Here is a 16,391-nt window from a genome sequence, read left to right as displayed (position 1 = left end):
TGATTGTTAAGTCTCATCCCCGGATCGTCAAATACTGACACACTCAACTATATTTAAAATGAACCCCACCTGTGTTCCACAATTTTAATTAACACCCGAGTCAGTTTAATGATTCAAACCAACATTGAATATTAGTTCAATTATCATAAAATACAATAAGAGCCCCAGATCACAATGATCACTGTCGAAAGCCCATCAATGGAACATCGCCCATATGTCTTCCTGCAATTACATTTAATTTAATGTTTGCAGCTTCAGTTGCATGACAGATTCTTTGATCCTTAAAAATTCGAAAACATCATAAAACTTGATTGGGGTGACTTCTTTCCTCAATTTTCTCCAGGGACTGACTCATTTATTTTGCTCCTTTTAGAAACCAGAAATTACAGCCATTTTAAAGTCTTTTAACTCACCTCAATTTCCAGGTGAGTCTGTCATCTGGGTCACATTAATAATGTTAAATATACACTGCCCGGCCGAAAAAAAAGGCACACACTCTTTGTTGTACCGCCTTTAGCTTTGATTACGGCACTCATTCGCCGTGGCATTGCTTTGATAAACTTATGCAATGTCACAACATTTATTTCCGGCCAGAGTTGCATTCATTTTTTACCAGGATCGTTACCGCTGCGTAAAGTCTTCACCAGCACATCCCAAAGATTCTCAGTGGGGTTAAGGTCTGGACTCTGTGGTGGCCAATCCATTTGTGAAAATGATGTCTCATGCTCCCTGAACCACTCTTTCACAATTTGAGCCTGATGAATCGTGGCATTAATAAAGAATAAATCCATTGATGGAAAAACCTGGTCATTCAGTATATTCAGGAAGTCAGCTGAACTCATTTTTTGGGCACATAACGTTGCTGAACCCGGACCTGACCAACTGAAGCAGCCCCAGATCATAACACTGCCCCCACAGGCTTGTACTGTAGACACTAGGCATGATGGGTGCATCACTTCATCCGCCTCTCTTCTTACCCTGTTTCCCCATCACTCTGGATCAGGGTAAATCTGGACTCATCAGACCACATGACCTTTTTCCATTGAGTCCAATCTTTATTCTCCCGAGCAAATTGAAGCCTTTTTGTCCTGATTATCCTCACTGATAAGTGGTTTCTTAAGGCTACACAGCTGTTTAGTCCCAGTCCCTTGAGTTCTCTTTGCATTGTGTGTGTGGAAATGCTCTTACGTTGATTATTAAACATGGCTGTGGCTTCTACTGTTGATTTTTTTATGATTTGATTTCACCAAACTTTTAAGCGATCGCCAATCAAGATTTTTTTCCGACCACATTTCTTCCTCGAAGATGATGGTTCACCACTATCCTTCCAGGTTTAAATTATGCGTTGAACAGTTCTATACCAGATTTTAGAAGTTTCAGCAATCTCCTTAGTTGTTTTCTTTGCTTGATGCAGGCCAATCATTTGACCCTTCTGAAACAGAGTTAGATCTTTTCCAGACCACCGGATATGTCTTCTCACATGGTTGTTTAAGGAATGAGAGGCTACTCACTGCATCAGTTAAGGTTAAATAACTTGTTGCCAGCTGAAACAAATTAATCACTGCAGTAATTATCCAATGGAAGGATCCATTTGCTTAGTTAAATCCAGGTGATTACTTTTTTTGGCCAGGTAGTGTAGATAAAGGTTTAAATTGTTTTTTTGTTTGTTTTTTTCCAACAGAAAAGAAAAACATTGGAAATAATAGTATGGACACCTGAAATAAGTTTTAATCAACAAAATGATGGATGATTTTGAGTGAATGTATCTGAAAAGTTGCAAAATTTTCCACATATTTACAAATGTTAACCAACAATATATTTAATTTGTTTTTGCTATAATATCACTTTTGCAATACAGTATTCATTTATAGCAACTGCAGCATGATTAACATTTTTATGATAACGTGTTCAATAGTGACTCTAAGCACAAGCCAGGACAAGGTTTACTTTATCAATATTTAACTGAACCTCTAACCTTAACTTAGTGCTTCTTTTGCTTAAACCAGACACAGGAATCATGATGTGAACCTGAAGTCCTCCGTCCCCGACCTCAAATCCAAATCAAATCGTACGGAAAAAAACTGTTTCTGTGGAAGCTATGGCAATAATCATAATGTTTCTTACAAAACACATTTGGTAACAAATGAGTATGTGAACATAATTTCGAAGAGACACGGTTGATTTTAAGTTAATTCTGGTTGATGCATCCCACCCTCTGTCCCCCTCTGTGTGACACAACTGCTCAACAATCCTGTCAGTCAAAGCAGCATCACCTCTGTGGAGAGACAACCGTGGAGAGTGTTGAGCATGAAATAAGCTGGAGAAAAAGGGATGATCAGTGTGAAGGAATAAAAGTGGGGTGAGGCAGGATCGGTGCTGTCAGTCCTGTCTGTCATTTCTCAGTAGATTATAGCCTGAGGTCTGGAGCATGAGCTGAATGATGATCGCTTATTATTCTATGTGCCCTTCTAATGAGTGGCTCCTGGTGGAGCAGCTCTCTCTGAAAACCGACTGGGGCACGCCAGAGGGCGAGGGGGCGGGGTGAGGGGTAACCCTGTGTGCAACTCAGAGTTTTGATTTAGTTTTTTTGACTCTGGTGATTCTGTGCTCATCTGCAGTTGAACTATGCAGAGTCCAGGCTGACCCAGCTGGAGGGCTGTCACTGCGAGAGGACCTGCAGCGCCAACGGTCTGGTCTACAGGGATAAGGAGCTGTGGGTGGAGCCCGAGAACTGCAGGAACTGTGCATGTAAAGTGAGTGTCACCAGTACTGAGTATGAGAGATTTCAATATCACAATATAAAAAAATGTCTGTCAAATCGAGTGCTTTAATCTATTTTTGAGCCATGAAGTATCACTTTCGCATTTATAGCGACAGTCGAAAGATGGCAGGAAATAGAAGGTGTGAGAGAAATGAACCAAGGACATTGCAGGTTTTGTGCTGTGGCAGCACCACTCAGCCTTGCTTCAGATTCTGCCCAGTGGCCACTTATGGTATTGCAGCTAAAAAATTCCCCTGCAGCCCTAAAATAATTTTGCACATAGACCGCCATTTTAAAAAGGACGTCTGTAAAACTGTTGACAGCACACCTCAAATTGCAAACTAGGGCAAATATGTCTTTCTTTCTTTTCTTTTATGAATTTATGATCCCCGGGGGTTTATATTTGTAAAACTGTTGAGGGAAGTGATTTAAAAATCTGTGACGTCATCACAATGTAAAGTGTAAGCGCAGAGCAGGAACTCGCAGGCGAGGTCAGTCGGAGAGACACTTCTGCACATGTTCAGCGTGTTGCATAGCCAGGAAGTAAACGCAGAAGCTAATGAAGTTTTCTGAGCAATTCTCATTGGTGGTGAAATCATCAACACTTTACCTTTGAACCGAGTTCCCTGTCCAGGCAGAGTCAGCTAAGGACCATTGCTGCAAAGATAACTGAGCTAACTAGCCAATGGCTGCTGCACCTTTAATCTATAGTTTTCACTGAGTGAAATATTCACTGAGTGATGGAAAATCATTACAACCCTTATTTCCTTTCCTCTCAACACTTTGCTTCTTTAACTTGCCTTCCCATCAGACCTCCCTATTAACCAACCCCTGCAATCGTCTCTCCCTGCCTCCTGCCTGCCCCTTAATAAGCAACCCCTAATAAGCCTCGCTGTCAGTACTCATACAGAGGGCCCAGACTTTGAAATTTGTTGAATCAGGCCATCCTGGGCCCTGGGGAATTAGACTTGCTGCATCATTGCACATCAAGCACAGGGTGGAGTTTAGCCGGTCTGATTTTCTCCTGTGGACATGCCATTAACTGATAACCGCGGCGTCCTGGGGGAACCATTTCCGATGACTCATGAAATGAAGAGGCGCTCGTAGAGAGAGATATCAGCCTCAAAAATGAAGGCAGTCCTTCAGGGCCCTGAATAACTACCTGCTATCAGCAGGCTGCTAGATTTCAGTATCCGCCATCCAGCTCTCGATGATGATTCTGTTATCTGATTGTATGACATTATAATTCTTTTTTTTTTTTCTTATGCGTAAATATGATAGCTTTCAGTTTCAGATTGCATCCCTGAAGGTTGTAATCTAAATAGTTCTGGGCTGCTGTGCATGAAGTATTTACCATTCAGGGTTGGGCTGTACTGCTAGCTGCACTAGATGAAAGCATATGACACACTGCAGGCATTATATGTTAAGTGTTGGTGTACAGGGGGTGTGTTTTCTTCCAGATTAAGATATACAAGTCCATGAATGCTTGTGCAAAGGTAAATTGAGCCAAGAGGTAAGAGTTCAGTGTGGGATTTTTGTCTGTGCCACAGGCAAAAGTTGTATTCTCCCAGTTAGCATTTGATTATTCCTTCTGATGTTTGCACAGTTTTGGTTTAAACAAATAAATAAATAACAGAAAATAAAAACTTTGTTCTAATAATTTTCTTACAGAATGGTGTGGTGGAGTGTCGCAGGATTTTCTGTCCTCCAGCAAACTGCTCAGAAGACTCGCTGCCGGTGCACGTTGATGGGACTTGCTGCAAGAAATGCAGACGTAAGTATCAGCAGCAGATTGAATTTTCACAGCCAAACCCGTGAAACTCCTCTCTGCTCATCTGCAAAAATAGCTTTCAATCTACACAAATAGTCTCAAGTCAAATGAACTGCTGACCAGGCTGCTTTTGTAGACAAGCAGTATAAATACTTGATGATGATATAAATCTGTAAAAAAAAAAAAAAAAAAGATTAATCATCTTCATGGTTTTCAGTCTACAACATGGCCTCAATAGCACTGCTTTGGTGTATATTTTTTTCTACAAACCAAATCCAACAACTAATGTTGTTGCAATGTACATTCCTGCAAACTACAGATGTTGAAACTGTTTAGTTTTGATTTTCAATTTTATGTTGTGGCAATGTTGTGCTTATGGTCTGGTTATCCTTGCCCCTTCGCTCCTGACATGAAAGTCAGCTCATATACATGTAATCTGAACGTGACATGACAGATATTGCGGAAATATTGATATGACACGTAATATGTACAAATTTAAGGTATCCATGGTTTGCAGAAGCAAACAATGGGCTTCAAGTGGAAATTTCTGGTCGTACTACACCTTAACACACTTTTGGCAGCAGTATGACAGTGTCAAGCCACTTCCTGTTTTTTTCCCTGTCATTATATGCACAACCACAAAAGTTAGCTTGTCAGGAAAACATAAACATTGGATGTTTTACATATTTACCAATGCTATTGTTTTTGTGGAATCCATGCTCATCTCGTTTATGTTAGAGTATTTCCTGCTTTTACGGTACTATTACTACCAGAAGCACTGCAGATACAGACAAGAATGCTGTTGTTTGTGGCTGATATTCTGCTGGCACAATGAAACCAGATCAAACGATCTGTGAGAGCAAAGATCACAGTCGCCTGGTTTTCATGGAAGCTGAAATGGAAGCACTATTTTTAGTGTAAAGCACACAGGTATCTGGTAACTGTTCACAAACCCACGGACAACTGTGTCTATCACACTGTACTGCAAAAACACTAAATCCCTGAAGGATAGTTCATCTTTGAATAATTCCAGCCCTCGTCTGCCTCCTTCCATCCCTCCGCTCGCTCCATCTTCCTCCTCTTCCTCCCCTGTGAACATCAGAGGCCTGGCACAGAGGAGCGAGGGAGCTGCGCTCCAGAGCTGCGCTCCGGAGCTGCGACTGAGCACTCCACAGTCCTGCACCCTGGAGAGGAGAAAAGCAGGACTTCATATCATATGCTTCATTTTCTATTTCTGCTATCGCCAGAGGAATATGCAGAAGGGTCTCCTCTGTTGTATTCTTAATGCGCTGTTACACTTCCTCTCCGCTTATGCACACGAGCCAAGAACAACTTTGTTTCCAGTGGAATCAAGTATGCAAAACTTCAAACTGGAAACTTTTTTTTGTCTCACAGGCAATCTCAAAAGCATTTTTCACTGTTGTTAAAAGCAGCACATGAACTGATATTAGCTGAGGAATTATGCCATCTCTGGTACTTCGTAGGTATTGTTTTTAAAGTGTACTTGAGTGTTATTGAAGCTGTTATTTTTATGCCCACAGCAAAATGTAACTACATGGGTCAGACCTTTTCTGAGGGCCAGCGCTTTTTGTCTCGGAGCTGCAGGGAATGCAAGGTAATAATTATTCTTATTTTGTACAATAATTTCACTGGCATTTAGCCTCTACTCTGCAATGGGGTCACCATACAGCACTTCTCTTTCAGCATAAATGTCTAATGATCGTGTGTGGTCAATTGCTCAGTGTGTTATTCAATTAGCCAGCAGGCCTTATTAGTTTTCCCTCCCTCCCCCAATCTGTTCAATCTGCCTTTTTTCTTCTCTCTAATGGCGAGATAGCCAGGTAATTAGAATAACGTATGAACACAGCAACACAAAACCCTGATTTGAATTGGAGCTTCATCACTGTGTGGATTATAATTAAAGTCATCATTCCAGTTCAGCATAGAACAGAGGTGAGCTTTCTCTACTGAGAAGCCATTTATCTTTAAAGACACTACTTTAAGGAGAAAATGAGCGTTTTATGCATGTAATTGCTTACAAAGAGCCACACAGTGGATTCCTTGACTCATTGTTAGCCCCCAGACACCTCGAAACATCATTATATTGTTTGTAGGCTTTGTTTCAAGCAATTACAGCCATCCTTTACTCCTGGATGTGAAAGCTGGCACATGACCAATTTGTGGACATATTATTTTTAGAAGGGGCCCTAAAAATGTTTTATTTTGAGGCTTTCAGGGTTCTCCAGTGTCAGCGTTTTGGAAAATTGCAGCCAATATATCTTAGCACTGTGTTTTAGTATGTGTGTCTGAGTATGTGAGCTTGATTGTGTGTATTTATTTATTTATTTTTTGGTTTCTGCATGTTAGATTTAGAAGAATGTAACCTTCCTCCTGCAGAGCATCTCTCTGTCCTCTCACCATCACAGCGGGAGAGGTGGGAAGTGGGAACATGAATGTATGAACTGATATATGAAGGGAATGAGCGAGAGGAATGAGAGAGAGTCAGGGGGCCACATTATGCTATTTTTGGAGGACGTGTAAAATGAAAAAAGATTATTCTGGTCCACAGATCAAACCATCAGTGTTAATTTGAAAGGCCCACATTTGTAATTGGTGGTGTTCCATCTCTGTGGATAAGTATGCTCAGCAATTCAAAATGATTTTCACCATAAATATATGCATCAAGTTGAGACTTCTCTAAATATGAGGGAAGCGAACAGGCATCGATAAAAGGAATTTTTCTATTTACAGCCTGTGTCTTATTTTGATCATCATTTCTGATGTTTTTTATGATGACAATCCAAATTTTGTAGAGACAATAGGATGCAGCTACTCTTTCAAAACATCTTAAGCTCAGCCTCTTGCATGAAAGGCAGACTCACTTCATAACCAACCACTACCCAACATCTGTATCCTTGCACACTACGTCCTGAACTGGCACCGATTATTTCCATTGCATGTACATTGTGTGCTGTGAAATTGACCAATATGAACATAATTCCAAGGGATGCTCCTATTTTTGTTCTCATGCACAACGTCCTATTAACCCTTTTTCACTGTCGCTACTTATCTCAAAAATAAAACAAAGCCATAAAACTGACATAACTAACAGGGATGTAATGAAAGTAAGACCAACGTTGTATCAAAACTGTATTTTCATTTATGATCAGGGTGCCTTTTGAGGCTCTTTGACTCACCTGAATGCCTTATTCTGCAGTCTGCATTAGTTTTTGTGGCTGCTGGGCAAATTGCAGCTCAATAAGCAAAGATGGGAGACTCGCTGTTTTTTTTTAAGGGTATTTTTCTCTAACATGGAGATAGCTGGTATTATGAGAAAAATAATGTGAGAGATAAACATGTTCCAAATACAACTGGTGGTTTCAGTTTCAGCTGCTGGGAATTTTGTTTTCTTTTTTTTTTTTAAGTTGTAGATTACCACAGATCTGACCAGTTGATTTCCCCCTGCTTTTGCCACTCAGTATAATCAGAATCACTGAAAAGCTGCAGTGCATCTGAGATGGGTAGGAAATAAACTGGTTGGCCTGTTTTTACCACACTGTTGTCAGTTACGTCTTTTCAAAGAGAACATTAAGCAAAATGATTACTGCGGGCAAAATACCGAAAAAGTGCTTCTCAAATGTAAAGATGGGCTGTTTTTTGTTTGTTTTTACTTTCTTTGTCATTATTAATTGAATATTTTAAGGTTTTGGACTGTTTTTCGAAAACAAAAAAGGCAATTTGAGTACCTCACCTTGAGCTACGGTGGGCATTTTAAAGTATTGTTACTTCCCCGAAGTGGCCAGGGGAAGAGGGGAGTAACAAATAGATTTTAAAACCAGGGTAAAAGAAGAGGAAAGCAGTGTGGAGCAAAAATAAATGATTTATTTACAGAAAAACCAAACTTCTTCAAAAGGGAAGAAGGTCAGTCTGCCTACAAGTTACAATATATTCAAGGAGACACTCAAACACCTACCATTCAGAAAGTAACTGACATTTTATAGACTAGATTAAGCTGACACAAATCAATCAAACAAACAAGTCAAAGCTTTATCGACAAAAACAGCTGCATTCTCATTAGGGTGGACCGTGTGGGCCTTCAAACCAAAACAATGAGCTAACAGAGGCTAAAACATTCACTGCAAACTGGGTGATATTTGTGCGCTTGTCATCATTAAAAACATATTAGGTTCATTCTCCACTCATTGCCCTTGAGGCATGGTCTTAGATCTGTTGTTTCACAACATTGTACAATGTATGGTTGAATTGGATAAATAAAGTCATTTGAACCACTGTCAGTGTAAAGGATTGTAATTAGTCCAGCTTGAATCGATTAATTGAAAGAACATAATTTTTTCATTAATTAAGGAGAAGATGATGTGACTGAGAGACTCACAGTGGGAAAAAGCGACTGTACTATTAAAAGATGACACAAGTAAATAGTTAATGTGGTTCCTGGAGAAACATGACATTGAAGGAAGTGGTGAACTAGAAATCTCAGGGATTTGAGTCGATATTTAAGACCTTGAGAGGCATCGCGGGGACCACCAGAGCTCTGACATACCAGCCAGGCTGCAACTGCTGCTGCTGCTGTGTGTCTGCTATTTGTTTTGAAGGCCCACGGGGAGATGACACCGAGTTCTATCTAACCTTGTTTTTTCTTTGGTGGCGCATGTCTGCATTTTACCTGCTATCTGTATTCATGCCCTCCTCGTGAATGCGAGCAGTATGTAAAGCGTTTACATTCCACCCTGCTGTTGTCATGACAGCCTCATTCAGTCAGGAGTATCTCTAAATAACCTGTTTTTTTTAACATCTGAAAACATCCTTTCAACTGCTGCTGTGGTTTAACACATTTCAAAAACTGTGTCATTCTCACCTTTTGTGATCTTCGAATTGTAAGGTTCAGTCTGGTAAACTATTGCTCTACACACTGGCCTTTGTGTGGGGCCAGACAACTTTGAAAACATGTATTATACCTAAAAAAATACGCAAGAGTATGTTTGGGCTGATTTGCAGGGTTGTAAAACACACGGGTTTGATATTTCAGACATTTTCTGAATGCAATTAAAGACCTTTAAATAATGATTGACTGATTTATCTCAAACAATAAAGAGCCTGCTTCTAGAAGCCATTATCAGGCCATTATTTGAGTTATTGTAGCCAAAATGGTCAATACATCTGACATTAAATGTAACATATTCTGTAAGAAAAAACAAAAAGAAGTTTTTAATATATGACTTTTTTAGACCACTGAGGTATGTTTACTTTTAATAAAACCTAATTGAAGTGTTGTTATGTCATTTTTACTGGTTTCTTACTGGTCTCCACTGTCCACTGTATTTTAGGAGCTAAGAGGATACAGTGGTACTTAACCCTGCTGCCACTTATCATCATTTTACTGGTGAAAGCAACAGTTAGCGCTTTCAAAACATTTTCGTAATAGGGAACTGCAGGGATATAACCTTTCTTTCCCTTTTATTGTGGGACATGCCTTACCATGGTTGGTTTAGAGTACATCAAAATCAACACATTCAAGACATTTATAAAAAGACAGTTAGAATTACTCAAGAAATTCAAATTTAAGACACATTGGATCCAACTTGATTTGGCATTCAGGTCTTTGAGGAAACTGCATGGCAACCCAAAAAGCACTGATTTAAAGATAAGTTCTTCCAGAAATAAAAACTCTACCCCATGTTTATGGAAAGTCAGAGGAAGGTTTGTAGTCCACAAAACATTACTGGAGCTTCAGAGGAAAACAAAGTCTCATCATTCTCCTAAACAACTGAAGTAGATGGGGAAAAAAACCAACTGAAACAAAAAACATAGAATTGGTTTAGGAGAATATTTCTGCCCCATAAATGCATAAATCTTAGCTGCTCAGCTAAAAATGTTGTGCACACCCTGTCTGATGCGGCTGCAGAACTGGACCACATGTCAAGGGTGTATATAACGCCTTTTAAAAAATCAATTTAGGGTTTTAGGTAATCCAGACTTGGATTAGGCTGTACTAGCTCTATGGAGCCATTATTTGTTTATTTTTTTCGTAAATTTTTTTTACATTTCAAAACAAGTCCCCATCTACTTCAGTTGTTCAGGAGAATGCTCCAATGCTGTTTTGTAATAAAGCTCCAGAAATGTTGTGTGGAATACAAAACTACACCTGACTTTCCATCGGCATAGGGGTGAACAGATAACGACTGAATCTTAATTTTTGGGTGAACTAATCCTTAACTAAACTAAATGTGTGTATAAAAAGCACCAGACAGGTGGATAACCATTTCTGTTATTCTCCATTTTAGAAACTTCGTTTTTCGATTTATGTCCAACGTGACTTTCAAAAAAAAACAAAAAAACAAAAACTGGTGGGCTTGTGACTCGAAGGCGCTGGAGCCCCGGAACAGATCAGATTGTGTACCATGTTTCCCCCAAATCGTGTGTTGTTTTTCTGGTGAAGATAGTGTTAATTAATATATAGACCTTCACGCATGTGACCCCAGCAATGAAATTGCAATGATTTGCCTCTTTCCTGTCCTTCCAGAACGGCCTGATGGTGAAAGTCACAGAAACTTGTCCAGATCTCAACTGCACTGTCGGTGAACAGATATTACCAGATGGCAGATGCTGCAATGTTTGCAGAGGTATGTCTTCCTTCTTACTGCACTCATCTCAGTTGTATGAATCGCTCTTTCTTTGGACTTGCACGCACCAATCCCCTGCCACTGCCAGAAGTAAACACAGCCACTCTGCCGGATGCTGATTCAGGCAGCATCCCTGCAGTAACTCGGCTTCTCTCCCTTTCCACCTGGTATGATTTCTTCTTGGCTGGGATAGCTATCAGAGCAGATTGGTCTGTCTGCTATAGAGCACCTGCTATGCCAATTTGCCTGTGCCCCGCTGCTTTGGCGGGGAGGTACTACAGGGTAAATAGCCACCAGTAATTCAGTAAATACATTAAATAAACAAACTGTAGGAGGCTGTCAGCTATAGAGCCATAATGAAAGAAACCTCGGGACAGGTTCTGAGTGAAGGAAATTGCACTCTCGTTTTGGAAAGATAAGCAGCATGCCTTAGACCCAGTGTATTCAGAGGAAAGGAAGATGAAAAGAAGCCAAAGAGAAGGCAAGGGAAAGACAGAGAAAAGGGATGGAGAGAAGGAAGATGAGAGTAAAGGAGGAAGTCGCAGACCTGCTATGTTTAAAAGAACGGGGAGAAAAGGGGAGAAGGAGAGAGGGAATATATAGAGTATAAAGCCTAGGAGATGAGAGGAAGAAGAAAAGAAGGATGAGGACACAGGGTAGAGAAAGTAAAGAGAAGAGAGGAAATGGAGAATCGGAATTAGACTTATTGTCCTGAAAAGAGAAGAAAGAAAAGAAGAGGAGAAAGAGGGGAGCAGAAGAAAGGTATAGAGGCTATAGAAGAAAAGACAGCAGAGAGTGGAGAGATTTGCAGGCGGGAAGAGAGTTTATACAGTATGAGCTAACAATTAAAGATTAGAGTCACAGTACCTTTCCTTTACAAACCTCTTTTAGTCTCTCTCCCTCACACACACCATCACCCAGGGAAGCCAAAAATCTGAGCCGGTCATTATTTGCAAATCTTCTCCAGACCTCTTCTAAACTCTGTGACTCAGCTCCTTGCCACGACTCCTTGAAATGTACTAGTATCCTCAAAGCCACAATGGCTTGGTTCAATTGGTAAGAACACAATTATCACAGAGAGTTCTAACTCCTCTGTTTTACAGAAAAAGAAAAGAAATACAGCAAATCACACAACAAGCAGAAATGTACGCCACCATAGCAACACTCATGGACATGCTCACATGTGTTTGGTAACCTGTGTGTTGTCAGTCATTTTACATGTACATGCCATTCTATGGGGTGCTGCTGTCGGTGGTGGAGGGGGTGAGAGGAAGAATAATGCAGACACAGCTCCTCAGTAATGGCTCCCCAGGCTCCCAGCCTCTCAGAGCTTTTATGTGCAGCCAGTCTGTCTTTCATTACAGCACATGATGGGCTACATCAGCTCATACTTACCGAGCAGGAGAGTATCATCTCTCTGTCTTTCCACTTCCTTATCTGTCAGACTGATTCTCAGTACGTCTGTCTGCATGTCATGTCACATTGCTGCACACATGCAGGATCTCAGTCTGGTATGGTTAAAGTGTGACAAAAAATTGGTACTGTGGTTTGCAGGCAGTGCGGGGGGAGGGGGGAGGTTCCCTGGATACCGCCGCAAACAACCAGTGTTTAAATCCCAATAGCAGCACAATGTGTGCCTCAATTGGTCATGGTCACAGGTGGGAAGCCAGTTTGACTCCTACGCTGCTGACTTCCATTGAAGAAAACACTTACCCTCTGTGACCTTGAAATATGTCTTTGAAGTTCTGCGGCTGTAGCGGTAAAGGATCGCAGCTGTATTCAGCTTGGATTCACACAATACAATGGATTCGAAGGCGCAAAGAGTCACTGAAAGACTGTTAAACAGAGCAGACAATGTTGGCAGTTTATGTTTCTGCAAACCACTGAAATGTTAGCATTTGTACATGCACACATATGATCCTGACATTTGTACAATACATGTCATATCATGTTCACATTGCATGTCTATGACCTGATTTTCATATCAGGAGGTGGATGGGATTTGTAAACATGACACCGCTTGATCGAGACAATTTCCAGCCATATTTGTGGTGACAAAAATGTATTTTAAGCCAAAACATGATCTTTTCCAAACCCTAACCAAATGTTTTTTTGTGTCTTGGCCTAACCAGACCATGAGCACAAATTATCACAACATAGAATTTAAACCGAAAGAAAGAAACGTAAAGTTTAAACCTACAGAAATATTAAGCTTCAACATATCTGTGGTTTGCTGAAATATACATTGCCAGCATACAGCTCTGGAAAAAATTAAGAGACCACTGCAAAATTATCAGTTTCTCTGATGTTACTATTTATAGGTATGTGTGGTTGATCCATCTGTTCAATAAGTCCTCCTATTAGTGAAGTGACAATTGTTATGTAGACTTTTGCTTTGTACTCTTATTTTGAAACTTATTTGCTCTTGTGCTGAAACTGTTACAAGGACCAAGGACAAGGTCAACCAAGTTTGATTGACTCTGATTCCAGGAGTGCACTAACAAGTTTTATATACATGCAGTCAAGATACAAGGCATGGCATAATACTCAATAAAGATCAAACTGTGTTCAGATGAAGAAGGCAGGAGAAGAAATTACATTTACATGAATTCCTGCACATATTGGTGTGGGTGGAAATGAGCTGGCAGAAAAATATACAACGAGGAACGAGCTCCAAGGAAAAGGGAAATAAGAAATAAGTATGGTCGTAAAATATAGCAAGGCTATATATGTATAATCAAATCAGAAATGAAAGTAAGGGCCAATACTACCACAGCATTCAGGATAAATGAGAGGAAGCAATAGAAATAGAAAGGAGGAGGACGTTATATCAAGGGTGAGGTTTGGTGACACCAGTCTGAACAGTATATAAAAAAATGAGCATTCTACGAGTAGATGTGTACATTGCAAACTACAGGAAACGGTTGAGCTTGTATTTTTGTACTGCCCGAGGCATCAACAACAGAGGCAGAAGCTTAAAATTACACTCCAAAGGAATGGCATCATACGAGGCATTAGAGAAATGTTGCAGAGGCGTTCAGGTGTCGCAGGGTATAGGGCTAATTTCAGGTTTTTAGAAGAGAATTTGGTGTGTGTAAAAGTATAATAACCATTCGAGCCATACTCCGGTCTGGAAGGTGACGATAATGCTCCTGAAGCTGTTTGCCAACTGCTATTAAAAGACAAAAGAAGAAGTAAGCATCTCGTGGTGTACGTAAAGACTGTTCTCAGAACCAGCACATCCACACAAAATACCAGCATTGTACCAGTCCTGTGCTACAGCAGCACGCTAGTGACTCTTTGACTTGATTAGCTTGTTGGATGACATCCTCTGAGATCCTCCAAGAGCACAATGTTTTGTGTGTGTATGCTTTTTTTGTATTGCCTGTGTGTGCATGCTTTCATGGCAGCCAGAACTTTTTTTATTGCACCAATTTTACCGCAATCATAAACTTTACACTTCTTGTCATCCTTTTATTTCCACGTACTGTTTTGTGCGTGTGTTTGTGTCTGTACACATCTTTTCAGTGCCTTGACTGAGCACATTTTAAGACCAAAGTAAATCGAGGCTTCCTTTGTCCCTCTCTTTCAGGTTATGACTTCTGCGCAGAGGGACTCATTTGTGGGGAAAACTCTGAGTGTAAAAACCGGAATACTAAAGCAGAATGTGAATGCAAGAGCGGCTATGCCTCCATCCACGGGGATTCTACTTACTGTGAAGGTAGGACTGTACTTTAACCAGCTCAGGCTGAGCTGTGGCTCATGTGACTGACTCATTATATCTCTAAACCTGGGGTGTTGAAAGCTGTATGGGTGGCAGTATGTTGGCGTTTGAGTCATTGTTCTCTTTTAGGAACATGTGTTTTCCACACTGTGGGCCACAGACTGGGATTTGTAATGAGCTGATATTCACCAGCTGAGAATATGACATGATGATCAAAGGCTATAAAAGGGGATAGGGGTTGTTCTGAGAAAGCACTGTGGTCAGCTGTGATTAATTGTGGCTACGGCAATCTGACAAAGCACAGGGATTTGTGAATTTTGAGAAAAGAGCAAGATATTTAAAACACTGATGGATTGATTTGTCTGTTATGTGAATATCTTGCTCGTCCTTTGGCTTAGGGTTAAGAGTTAGGTTCAGCTTAGGCAACTACTTTTTTAAAATGACCCAGCAACCTTTGGCTAAAGGACCATTGCATGTTTTGTATGTTTTGTATAAACTAGAGATAGAGTCCCCCTCCTAGCATTTCCCTTTGGTATTACTGCCGGTGCATTAGCAAAATGGCTACCACCTTTTGCAGTGTAGAGTCTCCACAGTTGTTCCACCGTTACCTGAGGGCTGTGACGAGGGAAAACTCTTCCTTGTTTGGTTGCAGAATGGGAGATGCGCTTCCTTTTTTGCTGTTATTTGGCGGTGGCAGACCAAATAGCATAGGAGCCAATCTACTGTGTATATGTATATATATATATATATATATATATATATATATATATATATATATATATATATATATATATATATATATATACATATATATATATATATATATATATATATATATATATATATATATATATATATATATTTATTTATTTTTTTTCTCAAAAGCCACGACCATGACATAACTAAAAATGGGACCAACTTAATGCCCAGAGTGATGAATTACCCTCTCTCTTGAATCAAAGTTTTGGTTTGATTTTAAATTTCAATTGAAGCTGAGAAGCTCCTGTCAGTTTAGTTTGAGAATTGAACTTAGCTTGTAGAGTGTAAAGTACATGCTTGTCAGCTCAAAGTGCACTTTGATTCTTAAACTAGAGTACCTATTGTTTCCAGTTTCTTCTGCTTCACCTTTCCTGGCAAATTCATCAATTGAGTCATCACCAAGAGTGTCAGGGCGCTTCCAGCTCAACGAATGCCCCAGTCTGTGGGTGTTGAAGGCCAAGAGCACTTGTGATGGAGCTAATGGCCTTATTTGATTAAGAGGCTTGGGAGCGGCAGTTGGTGGATTGAAGGATTTGCTCGATGCTCGATGCAGTTGTTTTTGGGTCGGAGCCACAGCAGACTAAATTCACTAAATACGCTGAGAGATGGGTAGCCACAAGCCCTCCAGTCTGTCTGCCTCTGTTTGATCTGCATGGTAAAGAGGTTTACCCAGAGCTCCACTCCAATCCACGACAGTCCCACACCATATGAGTGAGAGCTGGGAAATGCTGATTG

The 16,391-nt window shown here is 40.3% G+C and overlaps 1 protein-coding gene across 1 annotated transcript in view; it reads left to right on the top strand.

The window, feature by feature from the left end:
• Positions 1-16,391, top strand: part of LOC140994255 (protein kinase C-binding protein NELL1-like) — a 255,459-nt gene that overhangs the window by 87,125 nt on the left and 151,943 nt on the right. The window contains exons 8-12 of the mRNA XM_073463824.1: positions 2,619-2,753; positions 4,433-4,535; positions 6,074-6,147; positions 11,074-11,173; positions 14,766-14,894. Coding sequence (XP_073319925.1) covers positions 2,619-2,753; positions 4,433-4,535; positions 6,074-6,147; positions 11,074-11,173; positions 14,766-14,894 — 541 coding nt within the window. The remainder of the gene's footprint in view (positions 1-2,618; positions 2,754-4,432; positions 4,536-6,073; positions 6,148-11,073; positions 11,174-14,765; positions 14,895-16,391) is intronic.

This window comes from Pagrus major, chromosome 4, assembly GCF_040436345.1.
Source record: "Pagrus major chromosome 4, Pma_NU_1.0".
NCBI lineage: Eukaryota > Metazoa > Chordata > Actinopteri > Spariformes > Sparidae > Pagrus > Pagrus major.
Note: the sequence above shows the minus strand (reverse complement) of the source record. Positions and strands in the feature narration are given on the sequence as shown.